The following is an 18,805-nucleotide window of genomic DNA, read 5'->3' as shown; positions in this document are numbered from 1 at the left end:
TGTCACAGTAGTTTATTTACGAACTGCTTTTATTGACGAGGTACAAAATTACCCAAAAGAAAAACAAGAAAAAACAAACCGAACGAGATGATGCTGATCAAGAGTTTTTTTCGGCGTATTGCCAAAGATTTTCGTCACAAAGAATTATTACCACTTAAATTAATATTCTTCGTTCAGGCATCCAGTAAGCAATAATATGATAATCAACCAAATTCTTTTCTAGATTTCATTTTATCGATATTTTCAAATATTTTTCATTGGTTGTTTCTTTTTCTTTTCTTTTTGTTCCTTTTAAATATTCAATGTAATCGAGTCAAATATCTCACGTTCTATAATATCATCGTTCAATATAAAATAATAATTTATTAATACATTATATATATAAACAATTATTATAATAATAATAAGAAGAATAATATTTATATTATCAATATTATTTATTTTATAATAATGATCGAAAAAAAACAAACAAAGAGAATATTTAAAAAAAGTACGCCAAACCAAGAGAAAAAAAAATAATTCCTTTAATAAATATAATTTTTACTTTTTAGCACTGTACGTATTATATCCGTATTTGACGATTCACATGAGAGAATTAGGTATAAACGTTGAAGAGACAGCCATAATGAGTGCCGTGACACCAATAGCAGCTATAGTGATGCCACCGTTAGCCGGAATGTTTGCCGATCGGGTTGGAAATTTTCGGGTAAATCGAAATGAGAAAGAGAGGAGAAATTTTTGTTCTTCGTAAAAAAAAGCAAATCATCGTTAATTCTTCCTTCTATCTTTTTTTTTCTTTTTTTCCTTTTTTTTTTTCGATTCTATTCGCAGATATTATTGTCATTTTTTTCTTCCCTGGGTGGCGCGGCAGCGTTACTTTTATTACTCGTACCAATAGGCAGAGTTACCGTGGAATTTCCAGAGAGAGTTATAATGGATGCTAATTGTGAAGGAAAAAATGGTCAACTTATCTATTCGATGAATCAAAATCATCCTTGCGAGACCGATTTGAGCTCGGAAATTGCTACAAGGATAGAGAGTTGTGGGTAAGAAAAAATATATATATTTAATTTAATGATTAAATCTATTAAATAATAATAATATATATATATATATATATATGTATATAAAAATTTATATCATTGCATCGTTATTATAAATCTAACTCTAGAAAAATATTTTGTAATTATCGTCAGATGTATAATAACTATTAATTATCACGAGTATACGTGGACGTACAATTGAAAAAGAAAATTATAATAGTTATTACGATGATCACCAGTGATTCGACACTAAAATAATTGTTATAATTTATTATTACATATTATTTTATCTTGTTTTGGGATTTTTTTTTTTTTTTAATTTGTTCTCTTTTGCGCGTCTCATTTTAATTCGTGCCATTGGTTTTTTTTTCTTTTCTTTTTTCTTCTCTGTTGTATAAATTAAAAAAATAATTGTTATCTGAATAGAATAAAGATGTTTTTTAGGTATGCCTGTCACATAGACGAACAAAATGAAACCATTTCTCAAGCCCTTTTAACTTCGAGATTGTACACGATCATGAGTTACGATTTTAAAATAGGTATTAACGATTCTTTCAAATACACTGCCTCTTTAAACAATATCCCACAGGTATTTATATTTTATTAATTATTATAATAATCGTAATTTTATATTTTATATTAACAATTTCTTGTTTCTTTTTTTTTCTTTCTTTTTTTAACAGGATATCGGCCAAATACAAGACATGAGAATAGATCGTAAATTGAAGAACAACGAATTCTTCAAAACTTCGGTCAGACGTTTGTCAAAGAACGATTATTTCTTTCCAACAAATCCCCTTTACGAATTTTCTTGTACACCGTCAACCTTTCTCGAGGATTTAGATTCGGTTACAGTTCACGAAAATAAAACTCTTTGTACTTTTGGTCAATTTATTGACCCGTCCAAGGTAAAAAAAGAAACAAATCTGTTATATTTAATTGGATTTAAAAATATAAACATAAAAATAAATATATGTGTAGATATTTTGATTTCATTGTAATAATATTTTATTATAGGAAAAAACAAACCGAACGAAAAATCGACAATCGTATTTATCCAAATTAAATAAATTAGAATTGACGGATGATGATATCACGGAAGAAAGATTAAAATTTGTAGCAGACGAAGTATCCTGGGATGGTGAAACTTTTGAAAAAGTAATGTGTAAAAATACGAACGAAAATGATCAAAAGATAATAGTAAAGGTACCGTTGCTCGATTATGCGCAAAGTCCAGAACCATATCAAATATTAAATATCGAAAATTGCGTTAAGAAATGTATCGTTAGTATGCCTAGAAAGGAAGTATGTTCTAACAAGAATATGCAAGTAGAGTATAACATAACATTAACGTTTTGGTTATATCTAGTGATTAGAGTATTTATCGGTAAGTTAATTAGAATCATTTTTATCAATATTAATATAATGTATATTGCATTGAATAATTGAAAATATTGAATTATTTTAGGAATAATCGGTGGAACAACCTTTGCTATGTTTGAAGGAGCAGTTATTGCTATATTGAGAGAACAAGAAGCAGATTATGGTCTTCAAAGAATTTATGGAAGTATCGGTGGTATGATATCATCACCGTTATCTGGTCTTTTGATAGATTATGCTAGCAGAGATAAAGGATACACGGATTTTAGGTAAATTCTTTTAAACAGTATATTATTGATTTTAAACAAAACTATTTATTTGTTATTTTCATTTACACAAATTATGTTCTTTTTTTTCTTCTTCTTCTTCTTCTTCTTCTTCCATAGACCCGCATTTTATTTATACGCCGGTTTGAAACTCATATCGGGTTTATTAATGTTAGCAATTAATTTGGAATTCAAATCACCAGCCACCAACGTTGTAAGCGACGTTCTTACAGTATTAAAAAACGTCGAAGTTGTTGCATTGTTCATAGCATGTTTTATTCTTGGTAAGAACAATTGTAATATAAAATAAAAAGAAAATATATATAATTTATTATTATCATTAACATCTGAGACGAATATATACAAAGTAACTAAAAGTTTCTATATTTCAGGAACCGCTTGGGGATACATCGAGTCATTCCTTTTTTGGTTGATACAGGATTTAGGAGGTTCAAGATCACTCATGGGAATTACCATAACAGTTGGTGGTATCGCAGGAATTCCTTTGCTCGTTCTTTCCGGACCGATCATATCGAAGATCGGTCATGCTAATGTTCTTTTCATTGGTTTTGTCTTTTATGCTGTTAGGCTTTGCGGTAAATACTTTTTTTTTCTCGTAAATAAAAAATTAGTTGCATTCGAAAGGATATATTTATATTAATAATATTTATTATCGATTATTATAGGTTACTCATTGATATACAATCCTTGGTTTACCTTGATTTTTGAAGCACTCGAATCTGTAACATCGTCTCTCAGTTTTACGGCAGCTGTTACTTACGCAGCAAAATTATCTACTACCACAACGGATACTTCGATACAAGGGTTACTAGGTGGACTGTATTACGGTGTTGGTAAGATAATATATGTATTATTTAATATATATATTTGTATCTTAACTCTTTGAGGCAAATTCATTTTTACGAAATTTAACAAGAAAAATGATTATTTTTAATTATTAAAAAAAATTTGTATTACCGAAAAAAAACAATAAGAATAAAAAGATTCTTTTGTTTATTCAATTATAGAAATAATAACTTCGAAGTTGTGCTTCAAAAGTAATTTAAATCTTTCGAACATAACCTATTGTACATATTTAGGTAAAAAGAAGATGGCGGACACTTTTAAACTTTATCATGCTTCAAAGAGTTAAAAAAGAAAAAAAAAGAAAGAAAGAAAGAAAAAGAAAATTTACTTTTCTTTAGTTTACTCAATTATAGAAATAATGACTTCGAAGTTGTGCTTCAAAAGTAATTTAAATCTTTCGAACATAACCTATTGTACATATTTAAGTAAAAAGAAGATGGCGGACACTCTTAAACTTTATCATGCTTCAAAGAGTTAAAAAAGAAAAAAAATGAAAGAAAGAAACTTTGCTTAACAAGTTGTATTTGATATTTTCTTTCATTGTGTTATTCTTGATACATATATACATGTTTATTCACACAGGTAAAGGTTCTGGTAGTTTGATCGGTGGTTATCTGATGAAAGCATTCGGTACGAGACCAACTTATCAGATCTTCGCAGTGATCTCTTTAGTGACCGGTTTAATATACTTCTTCTTCAATGCGTTATATTTGAAGAAAAGGCCTCAAGTGGAAGGGAACGACATTGTTAAGAAGAAGCCAAAGACGATGACGAGTAATCAGAATGGTCTTGATCGTGGTATCGTTGAGACGATACCATTGGACGAAAAAAATCAGCATCATGATATTACCAATGAAAAAAATAAAATGTCGATAGATACCTTCAGTGGAATCGACAATGAGAGTTTTGTCAAGGATAAGGACAAAGTTACCTTGAACAACGTTACATTAAAAGATACGAAAGATCTCGAAGCTATTAATAACGCGAAAAATCTCGACAATATGGAAAAATCATCAACGAATCAGGATAAAATAGAAAATGGACAAAATGGATTGGTTAATCCTAATTTTATCGAGGATCAAGGGGATGATCAAAATGAGGAAGACGAGTGTAATATTACGATAGAGATACGACCGGACATTTAAAAATGATCTTTTTATTTTTTTTAATCAAGTTCCTTTAGAGATCTCTCTTTTACGTGAAACGAAATTTCTTTTTATTCTTTTTTTTTTTTGTCGTATTCCGATAGGATGGAGATAATATGTATGATCACGAAGAAAAAAATATTATGACTATGGAAAGTATTATATATATAGGAGAATTATTTTTTATTTTATTTTTTAAATAATTCGATGCACGCGTAATCTATTGGATAACAAATATATATACAAATTTTTACGTCCGTTTTATAATAAATTGTTATATATTATATATCGATTGATGTTATTTCGTTTAATGATAAACGGAAGATCGATAATATGTAAATTTTATAATTTACTATTATTTGTACATAAAAATTGTATAGTTAATATCTATGTTTTGTAAATATTGTCCTTCACTGGGAACATTGCAAATTTTATCTTTTATTAATATATATACATTACTATTATTATATATTTAATATAAAATTTCTTTTTTTTTTCTGTATAATAGTATTTAGATTATGCTTAATAAATAAGTATGTTTCATTAGAAATGGATGATAAGTTTTCCATGAAAACAATAATCTTGTAAACCGTTATAAATATAAATGGCGATTTATTATATTATCCTTAAATTACCTCGAATATGTTTTCTCATCTTATGTTAATTTCTTAAGAACAAACAATTTTATTAAGTATTATTCAATTTATGTAATTTTCTTTTCTTATCGATACGATAAGTATACGTATTTTCGAGTAAAAAAACAAACATCTCTCGCACACGAGAGAGAGAGAGAGAGAGAGAGAGAGAGAGAGAGAGGTCGAATTAACGTGGTTGTTTGTCTTTATCTTAATTCACACGTCGTTACGACAAAATATTTATCCCCAGTAACGGTTGCGGCTATAGTTTGTGAAGAAAATTAGAGCAATTTTGTCCGGACATCGTTTCGTCCAATTAGTATACTCGGGAAACTCGACGGGATATTTATTGACGTCATTCAAAATTTTGTCGACTAATTTCATTTCTTTCTTTTTACACTCTACGACAATGATCGATAATTTTAAATAATAGAACAACGATGAATTGCTATTAAACAATTAAGTTAATAGCGTATAATTATTGTAGGAAAAAACAGGAAAGAAAGAAACTCGTCAATAAATATGAGCAAATTTTATTCGAGAAAAGAAAATTATTTAAAATTAACGATACTTGTATTTTATATACGATACGTTATATTTATATTTAAACAAATGACAATTTTTTCTTTTCTAAAAAAACAACGATCCACGTTTAATGAAATTTAGAATAGAAAGTTTCTATACGATTTAAGCGTAGAAAATACTTTTGGACAAAAATTTTCCCACCACCGTAGGACGGACAGTTACAGTTAGGAGTCTATATATGAATACAAGAAGTAAGGTGGCGTTGACCATTCACCCATAGAAATCAGAGAAGATGATACCACGAATTTTGGTCGCTTTGTTAATAACACTCGGTCTTACATTAAACGAATCATATGCATTGACGTTACCGGAAATAACGTCATACGCGAAAGTATCGAAGAATGGTGAAGAGACGAAAAGTACCGGAAACGGGCCATTTTCATGGATCACAAGGTTTAATCGCAAACACATCCAATAAAAATACAATAAGCATGCTGTCGTCTGACGATTAAAAAAAGGATTATTATTATTGTTACATGTAAATCGTGACATTATTATAGTAGAAGTAAAATATAATTAAAAGAAAATACAAGCGTGCTCTCTCGTGTCAAATAAAATGTCAATTTTATTCGGATACTAACGTTAATATTGGGATTAAAATAGTTTGCACTTATATACATATATTTTTTTTATTTAACTTAAAGGGCACTCGCAAGAGCCAATAATTCCGGGATTGTCGAAAACGAAGGAAGAAATGCAAAGGACGTTGTTATTACTATGTCACCTGTTTACGTGCCATCAAGAATTTCAAAATTAAAAAATGGAGAAGTTATAGATCATCCTTCCACGAAACGGTAAGTAACAAATAAATATAATACTAATATAAAAATTTATTTAATACTAATAAAAATCAAATAATTATATTTTACTATATACACTTATTGTCAATTAAATTTAAATAAAATATACGAAACAATGAATACTTATATACTTACTTATATATAATACTATTTATTAGATACTCAACTATAGACGAAGAATTATTAGCCAAATTAGATTCGACCAAATCGAAAAGTAAAATACAAGACAGATTTCATCCACCAGCAAGTTTCGAGCGTAATGTTAAACAACAAATAGTTTCATCCGGTCCAACACCTATGTCTTCAATGTCAGCTGATACGAGTCCAGATGTTCCATCAAGTTCGAGTATGTCAGGATATTCGAGACCTATATACACTGGCCCTTATAGTATCAAAACGAATGATTACGATAAACCAAAGGATTATCTTATGGATAAACCAATTTCAAAACCAATTGGTATAAATAATTATCCGTCTATTATTACGGATGATAAAGTAAATATCATTTATTTATTATATCGGAACGAATCAAAAAGTTCGTGCGTTTTTTAAATTAATATTTTCAAAATAAATTTTATAAAAAAAAAAATGCAATCTATTATGCAATTTATATAACACAATAAACGTACGAACTTTTGTTTCACACTTTAATATTATAATTAAATCAGGCCAAAAAAATGATAATTAACGTGTATAACTTTTGATTTTAGCCGATGGATTTATTTCCAAATCATCAAAACGATGACACTAATTTTCCGAATTTTTCTTCGGAACCATCTTACGACGATCATGCAGCACCTAAACCAATCGAATTTGATAGGCCAACTTTTGATGATAATGATGACAATGATGATAACGATGATACGTATCCTCGCGATCATTATCATGATCATCATCACGAAGTGATTTACGATCATATACCGGATTATCATAATTATCATCATCATCGTTATACTACTACACCAGAACCCGAGATGAATGATCAACGACTCGACAAAAGACCATATTCGTATTATTTCATTGGGAAAAAACTTTGGTACATTCCACTTTATTTCAGTATTTATTTTATCGTTTACATAGCTGCGTTAGTTTTGAAGAGTATAGCTAGACACAAAATTACTTTTCCCTCACATTTGGCAGAAATTGCTGGACATGGTAGAATGAATAATAATGAATCATTTGATTGGTGGGATTTAACGAATCGTGTTTTCAACGGCATCGAAGATTTTTCCGAAAGATTTGGAAAAGGATCGCAATAATTACGATTGTTTTGAGAACAAAATCCCATTCACCATAAATCACGACGAATTTGCATTCTTGCAATTATTGTTGTTCTTTTTTTTTTTTATAATGTGTCGTTAGAATATATATATTTATAAATTATAATAAAATAAGTCAGAAAAAAGTATTTTACGTTAATACGACGTATAATACTGAATCGTAGAATAATTATATGTTTTACATACATGTAATATATTAATGTAAAAAAAAAAAACAAAAACATTGAAACTATCGATCAATTAATAATGTCACATCGTGAAAAATACTAGGGAACGTGTTATTATTAGATATATATTATCTTTCTTTGAAATTTTATTCAAAGATAGTTAAAACGAATATAACATTTGTAAATTAATTTTAATTCGTTCCTCAACAAATCGACTCTTTCAGAGTTTCATATGTATTATATACATATATATATATTATTATGTAAATAAACGTAATTTAAGTTAAATATCTACGACTAATCTTAAAAATGTCTTCATTCGTAAAATATTTTTAATTTAATTTTCAATTTTTAATCTCTACTATCAAAATTATATAAATATTTATAAAAATAATATCAAAGATTAAAAAAACACTTTCAATTAATCGAATTTCTTTCTAAATCGTTGAAATATTCTTTTTGATCATTTCATTGAAACCCTTGAATTTGAGAATAATGCAAAATGAGCATATTTGGCGACAACCGCTTCTTATCGTCGTCCTTGAAATTCTTTCTGTCAGTTTTTGAGCATCCGAGTATTGAGAATTAATCGGTATTGGCAAAATACGCAAGGATTACTTTAAAACGAGCCGAGAATTTTGATCCTGTTGGCATTCCTGATCAACCCAATTATGCCTAACTGCCGGTATCCCTCTCATCTTCAAAAGATACTACTTAAGTATTTACCTCGAATCAATTTCATTTGACAACGAGATTCGAATATAATTAAATGCATCGATCGCATTCACATCAATTCGCAAATTTTATAATATAAATTGTAAATTGTTTCTTTTTGTCTTTTTCTTATTTCTCAATGAATTAAAATAAAAATACGAATGAACATTTAAAATTAACATATTACTAATTAATCCAAAAATATTTGTCACCGAAAAATAAATTAAATATACATATATAGATATTTATTTTAGGTATTATTATTTCTTTTTTTAGATATATAGATATATATATATACTTGTTATATATTTAAAGTTAAGAAAAATATAATAGGGAAAAACAACACACGTTTCAATCTTCCTCTTCTAACCAACGTTATCTACCTGTAATTATCACCCCATGCTCGAAGATTTTAGAGTATCGACTGAACGGGACTCGATTAGGAACACGCTAATATTCTGCTCTAATACACCATAAAGGAATGGTGAGACTTTGGTTTGGTTCAATTTTGCATCGACATAGATAAATATTCATTCATTGAAAAAACTCATTATTATCTTTCGACAATTTTTTTTTGTTAAACTATTTCCCATATCGATAGAAAAAATTCGTTCTTCGAAATTATATTGAAATGATTTCTCAAGAATTATTACATTACAAATAATGAACAAAACTAAATACCAAACAATAAAAATAAAATAGAGATACATTGGTAAGAGAATAATGAAATGATGAAAGATGAAATAGAAGAATAAGAATATATTAATGGGATAAATTTATGAAGCGTTTACCTTGATAATTATAGGAAAGAAAATATTTCTTAACATAAATGTCACGATCCGTAACAATTAGTACTCTTAGCGTTACCACCAAAAGTCTCCTCCCCATTTGTTTAACGTTTCTTACGATACAGTTACGGTCTGGATAATAAACAGAAAAACGGTTCATTACAAAACTAACTTCGAGAAATCGTTCAGTTCGTTCTCTATATTCATCGACGAAGGTTCCGGATTACTTAAATTGTGTCTTTCTTTTTTTTTTGTTTTTTTTTTTTGTTTTCTTCTTCTTCTCTTAAAATATCTCTCTCGCGTTACCCTAATCTCGGAACATGTTACGTTTCTATCTCGTTTCTCGCATCGATGAATTTACGTGTATCGATCGATAACCTGTCTTGTGGTTTAGTAAATTATTATTACGATAAATAAGTACAAAACGTTTTCCTATTAGTTTTCTATGCTTTTTTTTTTCTCGTCGTTACGAAAGAATATCATCAAAAAACCGGTTTTTTCATAAGTAACGTAATAATATTTCGTCGTTAAATAATCTAAGGGATATAATATCATCGTAATATATACATTTAGGTGAGTTAATTATTACTATTATTTTTCTTTTTTTTGTTTTCTTCTAAACTCAACGAATAAATATTTTAATCAAATATATATAATTACGTATATAAATAATTATAAATATAAATATTAAAATTTTATTCAATTGTAATATATATATATAATTAAAAGTATAATTATTATGATAAATTTTTATTGCAACAGAATGGATACTGATCGGTTTATTCGATTTCTCGTGATTTTCGTTTATCTCGATCATGTATCGACGAGAGAAACAAACTTGGAATCGATATCAACTACTATGATTAATTTTCAACCTGTTACGATGACACCTGTTGATCAAGGAAACACGGAACTTCAATCGTACAGGTAACAACCAATTCAAGAATCTTCAAGAATGTTTTTTTAAATAATTGAAAAAAGAAAATGTGTGTGTGCATGTGTGTGTGTGTGTTATTTCTTGGAACAACGATGATTGTTCGAGTGTTAAAAATAAAATAAAATAAAATAAAAAGTGTTCCACTCGAGGATGTAATTTTTTTCTGTTTTTTTTTTTTTCTTTGTATTTTTCGTTTCAAGTAGACGATCGAGATATTATCGGCGTGGTTATAATAAAAAACCAGACGAGGATGTTCCAGACTACATGAACGATCAGGATGATAACGACGATCATCGTCATGACCATGATCAGGATGAAAACGATGATCACGGCGATATGAAAGCTATAAGTCAACCGAAAGTCGATTATTGGGCCGGTTACTATGATTTTCTTATAAACGAGGGAAGCTACAAATTTTGGGCCGTATTTCAAGTACGTAATATTTACATATGTAAATAAATTCGATGCAAATAATTATAAAATTGGATTGGACGATATGTGTTGAGAATATTTCTGAAATTATTTTATAATGTGTTATTTGAAAATTTATTAATTATTAATATTATATTAAATAAATTTCGAGAAAAAAAAGAAGTTCGATTGTTTCAAGTGTTATCGTACATATGACAATATAATTGTAATTTTTTAACGATATTTTATAAATATCTTATGACAACAATTATAGAATTGAATTAACAATATGTGACGAGAAAATTGTATATAATGTTATTTTTAATATTTATATTAATTTTAAAAATAATTATATTATTAAATTTTATTTATATAAAATTATATTTTGTTATATATTTATATATTTATATAAATATAAATTATATTTATATAATTTATATTATTAAAATTTATATAATATTATTTGAACAAAAAAAAATGAAATGTCGAAACAAAAAAGTTCGATTGTTTCAAGTGTTACATCGCATTTTTAAATTCAAATGATATAGCAATTGGTATATTTGAATATAATTATACGTTAGATCGAGTGTATAAATATATATTTAACGTTAAATAAATTTTATTTACAGCTTGCCACAGCAGCTTTGTTAATTTACAGCGGATTTGCAGCATTGTATTACGCGAAAGTAAATCCTCCTACGACCGATGAAGATTACGACGACATATTTCGTCGAAGACGGAGGAAACGTTACGTCCTTTCACCCTCCGCTTTGGATAGACCCTTTTCTGGATTAGACGATGTTACCTTTCAAAGGATACTCGATGCTGTTGCGAGAGAAATTCATTGATAATACAACAACAATAATTTGATTATGTTATATAACATAACATTCATTGATATAATACAACAACAATAATTTTTTTTTATCAATTTAATTCACGAATATCAATGATCACTTTTGTATATAATAACGTTACCATTTAGGTATATATATAATATATAATATTTAAGTATAAATATATACTAACGTAAGAAATATTAGTAAAAGTGTATTTTTAATATACGATTAATTATAAATTTTAAAAAGCAGAAAGAAATAATATTAATTTATTATATAAAGAAGAATTATACGAGGTAATATTTGAACGAGTATAAAAAAAAAGTATCTTCGATATGAAATAGATAGAAATAATCGATACGAAAGTGAGACATAATCGATATTAAAAGCTGTTGCAAGAAAAATTCATTGAAGAATAATATTCTTATCAATTCAATTAGCGAACACCTATGATCACTTTTATACATGATAACGTTACAATTTATATATATATAATATATATATAATATTTAAGTATAGTTAATAAATGTATTTTTAATACACAAGAGATCAATTATAAATTGAAAAAGTATAAAGAAGAAAAGAAAGGAAATAATTCACGAGTATAAAAATAACAATCCCGTATTTTTAATAATAAAAATATAATCGATATGAAACAGAAAGAAAGAAAGAGAGAGTAAGATAGAGAGAGAGAGAAAGAAATAATAGTCGATAAGAATACGGATTTTATTCTAAGATTTTGGATAAGAAGGTGCGTGTGTCAAGGTGCGTAAAAGGGGAACGAACGTACGGAAGATGATCATCTCGTTCGTTCATGGTTTTCCTTTTCGTGGTTAGTGGCCGCGAAATGTATGCGAAAGGAGAGGGATCAAAACGTAATAAAAATACCCCCTGAAAAAAATGTCGATCGATAAATCAAACGTGGTGGCGTGGTGATGGCGGTTTGGTTGGTTGGTTGGTTGGTTGGGGTGCCGGTTAAAACAGAAATTGGCCCACGATATGTGTAACCAAACCGATACACTGCACAACACTGCACTGCGGTGCACTGCATTGCAGTGTATTGCATAGAAGGCAAATTTTCTTGTCGAATGAAGGTGCTACGTAACGAGGGGACCCTCAAGGGACTTCCCTTCAATGAGTGCGAGAAAGAAAACAGGACCGTATCGATGATTACACTTATCTAATATTATTTTCATTATTTTTATTATTCGTTTTACTTTTTTAGATTTTATTAATACTTTTTATTCTATTGTATTATAATTTATAAGAAAACTTTTGATAGAATTAATATTAGACGTTTGTTTGTTTATTTCTTTCTTTATTTCTTTTTTCATCGTGAATTTCTTTTGCTCTCTCTCTCTCTCTCGTTGTTTTAGATTTCAATTCTATTCTATATTCTATGTATTTGTATCTTACCAATTTTTCAATTATAACAAATTTAAATATTTATTTTTTTATATGATTCTTTAAATTATAATCAAATAAGATTCCTTTGAAATTTCGTATACACCAATAAATTTACCACTAGAAATTAATTTTTTCTAATTAATTGTTCTCATCAAGCGCACACGATCGATATTGGGAAGTAACATTTGTAAACGAATATCATCGAATTATTCTATCGAATTAAAAAAAGAAGAAAAAATAAAAAAACAACAATTACTTCCAATATCAAAATCCCCCTTCGCCCCACTTCCCAAATTTTCCTCCGTCATTTAAAATATATTTGTTACGAATGATAAACAAATCATTTAATTGCACGGAACGAATGAAGAAAAATAAATATCCGGAGATTCAAAGATTTTTGTTTCATTTTTTCTTTCTTTTTTTTTCGGATCAGTTCAATTCATCGGTATATCGTACGGCCCTGTAAAAATCACCAACAGCGTTGTACAGATGCATTCCACCACGTAACCAAGCTGCGATAGGGGGTTCTACCTTCGAGCAAAAGTATCGCCGATCTTTTGCGTTCCCGTCGACGACGACGATGAGGACGAGGACAACGAAGATGAGGACGAGGACGAGGACGAGGACGAGGACGAGGACATGCCCAGAAGCAACGAAGAACTTGGACGACAGAAGAAGAAGAAGAAGAGGAAGAAGAAGAAGAAGAAAGGGGTGGAATCAAGCTGGTTGACCACGATAGGTGGTGGGGAGAAGGGGGAAGAGGGGGGAGGGGTAGGAGGGTTGCGAGAGCTTTTTTTTTGAAATTTTTCAGATAAATCTCCGAGGATGAACGGGAAACGTTAAGGGGACTAAACTGAGGGGGGGTTAGAGGAGGAGGAGGAGCAGGAAGGGCTTGGGGAGGGAGAAGGGATTTGATGTAGGGCTATTCTCTTTCTCTCTTTTCCCTTTGCTCGAAATCCTGACAGCCAACGATAAAAACTGTAATTTACGATCGTCGGTAACGTCATTCGATAATTTTCTCGTCTTTTCTACTTACGGACGTTTTACGTTGCATTTACCGAATAATAATAATAATAGTAATAATAATAATAATAATAATAATAATAATATGCAATGTCGATAACCAAATGGGAAAAAGGTTTTGAAAGAGATAAGAAAGAATATTTTAATTCTTTGGTTAATATTTTTAGATACATTTTTATGTATAGTAAGTATATTTTGTTAATTATTATAAATAATTCAGTGCTTAATATTCAAATCGTGAATACTTGTTTTAATTATTAATTTATTATTCATTATATTTATATTTATATTTATTTATATTTATTTAATTATATTTATATATATATTTATATTTATTATTAACTATAGTTTAATTATTTAATATTGTTTTAGGCTTATTTAAATGTTCGATCGTTGATATAAAATTATTGATTTTATTCTATTTTTTTTCTTACATATATCACATTTTATTATAATTACTCTTCTAATATTACTTCTATTATTTTATTCTATTTTGTTTTTTTTACATATACTATTATATATTTTATTATAAATATTTCTAATTTATTCGTAACACATGAATTTTATTAGTGATTATATTTATTATCAACGATTAATATTCACCCGATAAAAAGTCATCATTGATATAGTTCATAATATCGTATATTATTATCAAATAGCAAAATTTATGATAAGATAATTACCACTTAAAAATTGCCATTACTTTTCTTAATTAATAGCAACGAAGATGACAAATTAGAATTGTTAATACACTTTCGTCGAAATATCTATACTTATTTGTGGTATAGTAATAAAGTGAACGTTTAGTTTGTAATAATAATAAAAACAAAATCAAAAAAAAAAAGATCAAATAATCTTCTACGAAGTTAATCGACGTAGAAGGTAGGACAGGTCGATGTTCTTATTTAGCCCGAAGCATATATAAAAGGTAATGCAAGAAGAGAAGTTAATTTTTCGGCACTATGTCGAGCATCGATCGATAATTCTTGGCTTGGTTCGGTGTTCGTATATATATATATTTTTTTATACGTATAAATAAATATATATACATATACATATACATATATGTATGTGTAAAGACTCTGGTGGTGCATTTTTATACGCATAGACGCATAGATATAATATAAAAATAACAACGGCAATGAGAGAGAGAGAGAAAGAGAGATAATAATGACGGTGCGAGACAAGAAGGAGGCGGGTACCCCGTTCAAAGAACCCGTTCGAAAGGGAACGTATGTATTATATTAAATATATATATATATATTTATATATATATGTATATGTATATGTATATGTATATATGTGTTTGAGCAGGAAAGAATTCATTATGACGGCTGTTATCTATCAGAAACTTTATCTCGATATAACCGAAGAAGAGTATACCGTGTCGGCATGAAGAGAATCCACGATAAAGATGTTATTTACGATGTAAGTCAAAATCGGATAACTTCCTTTTAGTAGTTACCTTTTATACATTGTTGTTATAAAATATAAGTAAATATGAATCAAGAGAACCCTTTAACTTCTCTTCCTTCCTCTCGTAGATTTTTATAAAGATTAGATTATTCGTTAAATAATATATATTAATATAAATTATTATTTATGATGTAAATCAAAATCGGATAATTATAATATATTAATATAAATTAATTATTAATTGATTTATATTAATAAATTAATTATTAATATATTAATATAAATTATTATTTATGATGTAAATTAAAATCGGATAACTTCTTTTTAGTGTAGTTACCTTTTATACATTGTTGTTATAAAATATAAGAAAATATGAATCAAGAGAACCCTTTAACTTCTCTTCCTTCCTCTCATAAATTTTTAAAGATTAGATTATTCGTTAAATAATATATCAACACATACATCTCTCTCTCTCTTTCATTTAACATTTTGAAATAAGAAAATAACGAACAAGAATTCCTAACAATACTCGTATCCGTGTTATTTCATAGAATATTTTTGATGAATTTGTATAAATGACTTAAACTTGTAATGAATTAATTGTAGACATAAATTTTGAAATGAATATAATATCTGCTGGACTAACTTGTATTGGAATGAGAAAAAAAAAGAGAAAAAAAACAAACAAAAGGTGGGTGGAGGGGACATGTAATACAGGTTTTACAAATCCGAAAGAGAGAGAGAGAGAGGAGAGATTTTTAACGAAACCGACTAATACGAAAGTACCATAACTTCTTTTTCCGTGTTATTTGAGGATGTATCTTCTTTTAGTTGCTATCATCAACCGTTTGCAGGGATAAATCGGTACGAAACTACGAACAGCATCCTTTTCTGATAATACGAGAGACAGCTTTTTCTTCGTTGCCAGTCGGCGATCCAAAAGAGGAAGAAAGAATAAAACCGAATGAGAACGAGAGAGAGAAACAGAGAGAAAGAGAGAAAGAGTATCCAAGAAACGCGGAAAGAAATCGAACGCTTAAACAACGAAAGCGAAATGCCAGGATGAGGAACCGGAGTTGTAAGAAGGGGGGGGGGTTGCGTGAAAGAAGAAGGATGAAACTATAGTGAAAGAATAAACTAACATAAGAAAGAAAGAATCAGAGAGAGAGAGAGAGAGAGAGAGAGAGAGAGAGAAGTGAGGAAGAGGGGTAAGGGGGGAACCAAGCCAACGTTATGACGCGAAAAACGGACAGAATGCAAGCTGGAATTCGAAAGGGTTGCGTTCCAAGCTACTTTACTCGCTACAACGTCCCGAACGTTTAGAGAACTTTTGTAAATAAACGAAACATTTCAACGTACTGTTAAAGTAAAATGGACTGAAAGAGGAGAAAGAGAAGTAGGGAGGTAAGTAGGTTTGAAAGAAGAATGGTAACGAATTTATAGTCATTTTTGATATTGATATTAGTTATGATTAACTGAAGGATTACTTGAAGAGATTACTCGAGTGGATGAACGTGTTTCTTTTGAAGTACTCTTTCTCTTGACGATATATTACTCGTGTACGTATGAGTTTAGTCGCGTTAATATAAGAACTAGTATTATAAGAAAGTGGAGGAAGAATATTTTTCTTCCCTTAAAAAAGAAAAGAAAGAAAAAAAAACAATAAAACCGATTTTCGAATGAAAACGATTCTATGCTGGCGCCTGAAAACAGGCAACCCTTTCTACGTTGGATCATGGTAACTTTAGAGATAGAAATTATAAAAGATTATTATGTGTAAAGTGTATTATTAATCGAATAATAAAAGATATAGGAATCGTTTATTATGTTTTTTATTGTTTTTTTTTTTTATAATTATATTATTAGGGTTAACTTAAAAATGTTCGTGAATTTATTGTGTTATAAATTGCATAATGGATTGATTGTTCTTGTAAAATTTATTCTGGAAATATTAATTTAAAAATGAACGAACGTTTAGTTCATCACGGAAGCGATTTCTTTTTTCGTATTAATAAGGAGAGAAGTACGGATATATATATATTATTTTTTATTAGATTCAAATAAGGATAAGATTAAACGTTTGTAACGATAAAGTTTGTTGTTATCGGCGTATAAACTTTTTTCAAAAGAATAAATACATCTCTAGTGATTCCTCAAAGATATCGTTGTAAATATTTACGTTAAAACGTACGATTATTGTAGTAATGTGCATATACTGACGTTATAAAGAAAGAAAGAAAGAAAGAAAGAAAGAAGACTAAAAAATTCCAAGGCCTAGCACGAAGAGAAATCAAGGTTGTACGATGAGAAATAACATTAGGCATGTAAAAAGGCAAGTACACGCAAAGTCGTCGTAGTCGTTGTAATAGAATTCATGCGTGTAAACGGCCAGCTATTTTACAAGCAACAGCTGCCATTCGGAAGCGTGCATGCGCGCGCGCGCGCGCGAGCAAACTCGCGGTAGGTTTTATATAGTTAGTTAATAACGTGCATGTAGGTAGAAGAAAATAAACTATTACATTGCGATAATACTACAAATTAAAATGTAGAAAATTGTATTGAACTCGATTATTAAACGATGATTCTCTTCATTTCGAACCTAACCTACAAAATTATAACATACCAGAGAAAATAATTCGATAATTACGATAAAAACGTGTAACTTATATTAGAAATACATATATTTGTTGATATATTATTTAAAAAAAATTTAAAAATATACGAGTCTCAATATTATATCGATTCATTTTAAAAAGTCCATTTAACAAGAATAGAAATCGAATCGAAGTGCTTGCCAAACGTCGATGACTCTTTAATCTCGATCGAAGATGAAACAGAAAAGAAGAAGAAAAAGAGAAGACGAACAGGAGAAGAAGAAAAAGAAGAAGAAAGTGGAGGAGGAAGAGGAGGAGGAGAAGGAGGAGGAGGAGGAGGGCCATTTACCTGGTTTTAATCGGAGGAAAAAGCGTAATATCCTGAATGACGATCTTAATGGTTTCGAAGTTGAGAGGCGTGCTCACAGTTTGCTCGTGCACAAACACACGCTAACGTTTCAAGTGTGGGAAAGCCAAGTTGTGAATCGAGTCCCCATTCGTTGGGTTC

General features: G+C 28.9%; 3 protein-coding genes across 5 annotated transcripts; all 3 read left to right on the top strand.

The window, feature by feature from the left end:
* The first annotated feature begins 2 nt into the window (after positions 1–2).
* Positions 3–5,166, top strand: LOC122519090. 2 transcript variants are annotated; one of them, XM_043638283.1, is made up of 11 exons: positions 3–184; positions 552–706; positions 832–1,046; positions 1,488–1,632; positions 1,727–1,951; positions 2,061–2,430; positions 2,512–2,692; positions 2,810–2,973; positions 3,082–3,285; positions 3,376–3,543; positions 4,139–5,166. In XM_043638283.1, exons 1-11 carry the CDS (start codon positions 88–90, stop codon positions 4,699–4,701), a joined length of 2,487 nt encoding a protein of 828 aa, XP_043494218.1. In that variant the 5' UTR covers positions 3–87; the 3' UTR covers positions 4,702–5,166. The 2 variants fall into 2 exon arrangements, with proteins under 2 accessions (XP_043494218.1, XP_043494220.1); XM_043638285.1 differs by lacking the exons at positions 3–184; positions 552–706 and having other exon boundaries at positions 964–1,046; positions 1,477–1,632.
* A 782-nt stretch (positions 5,167–5,948) lies between these two features.
* Positions 5,949–8,278, top strand: LOC122519088 (histone-lysine N-methyltransferase set1). 2 transcript variants are annotated; one of them, XM_043638279.1, is made up of 4 exons: positions 5,949–6,314; positions 6,566–6,715; positions 6,880–7,216; positions 7,432–8,278. In XM_043638279.1, the coding sequence occupies exons 1-4, from the start codon at positions 6,154–6,156 to the stop codon at positions 7,978–7,980; spliced, it is 1,197 nt and encodes a 398-aa protein (XP_043494214.1). In that variant the 5' UTR covers positions 5,949–6,153; the 3' UTR covers positions 7,981–8,278. The 2 variants fall into 2 exon arrangements, with proteins under 2 accessions (XP_043494214.1, XP_043494215.1); XM_043638280.1 differs by having other exon boundaries at positions 6,311–6,399.
* A 2,251-nt stretch (positions 8,279–10,529) lies between these two features.
* LOC122519408 lies at positions 10,530–11,866 on the top strand. The gene is made up of 3 exons (XM_043638815.1): positions 10,530–10,597; positions 10,808–11,039; positions 11,648–11,866. The coding sequence occupies exons 1-3, from the start codon at positions 10,530–10,532 to the stop codon at positions 11,864–11,866; spliced, it is 519 nt and encodes a 172-aa protein (XP_043494750.1).
* Positions 11,867–18,805: the final 6,939 nt, after the last annotated feature.

Source organism: Polistes fuscatus, unplaced genomic scaffold (assembly GCF_010416935.1).
Source record: "Polistes fuscatus isolate 324 unplaced genomic scaffold, CU_Pfus_HIC Scaffold3, whole genome shotgun sequence".
NCBI classification, from domain to species: domain Eukaryota; kingdom Metazoa; phylum Arthropoda; class Insecta; order Hymenoptera; family Vespidae; genus Polistes; species Polistes fuscatus.
This window is presented reverse-complemented; position numbering and strand designations above follow the sequence as displayed.

Bases quoted from the DNA above. Each gene is read 5' to 3' on its own strand.
- LOC122519090 (XM_043638283.1), top strand. From the start codon at position 88: ATGATGCTGATCAAGAGTTTTTTTCGGCGTATTGCCAAAGATTTTCGT. The intron at 2,431-2,511 runs GTAAGTTAATTA...GAATTATTTTAG, and splicing joins AGTGATTAGAGTATTTATCG to GAATAATCGGTGGAACAACC. The intron at 2,974-3,081 runs GTAAGAACAATT...TCTATATTTCAG, and splicing joins CATAGCATGTTTTATTCTTG to GAACCGCTTGGGGATACATC.
- LOC122519088 (XM_043638279.1), top strand. From the start codon at position 6,154: ATGATACCACGAATTTTGGTCGCTTTGTTAATAACACTCGGTCTTACA. The intron at 6,716-6,879 runs GTAAGTAACAAA...ACTATTTATTAG, and splicing joins GATCATCCTTCCACGAAACG to ATACTCAACTATAGACGAAG. The intron at 7,217-7,431 runs GTAAATATCATT...TTTTGATTTTAG, and splicing joins CTATTATTACGGATGATAAA to CCGATGGATTTATTTCCAAA.
- LOC122519408 (XM_043638815.1), top strand. From the start codon at position 10,530: ATGATTAATTTTCAACCTGTTACGATGACACCTGTTGATCAAGGAAAC. The intron at 10,598-10,807 runs GTAACAACCAAT...TTTCGTTTCAAG, and splicing joins ACGGAACTTCAATCGTACAG to TAGACGATCGAGATATTATC. The intron at 11,040-11,647 runs GTACGTAATATT...TTTTATTTACAG, and splicing joins AATTTTGGGCCGTATTTCAA to CTTGCCACAGCAGCTTTGTT.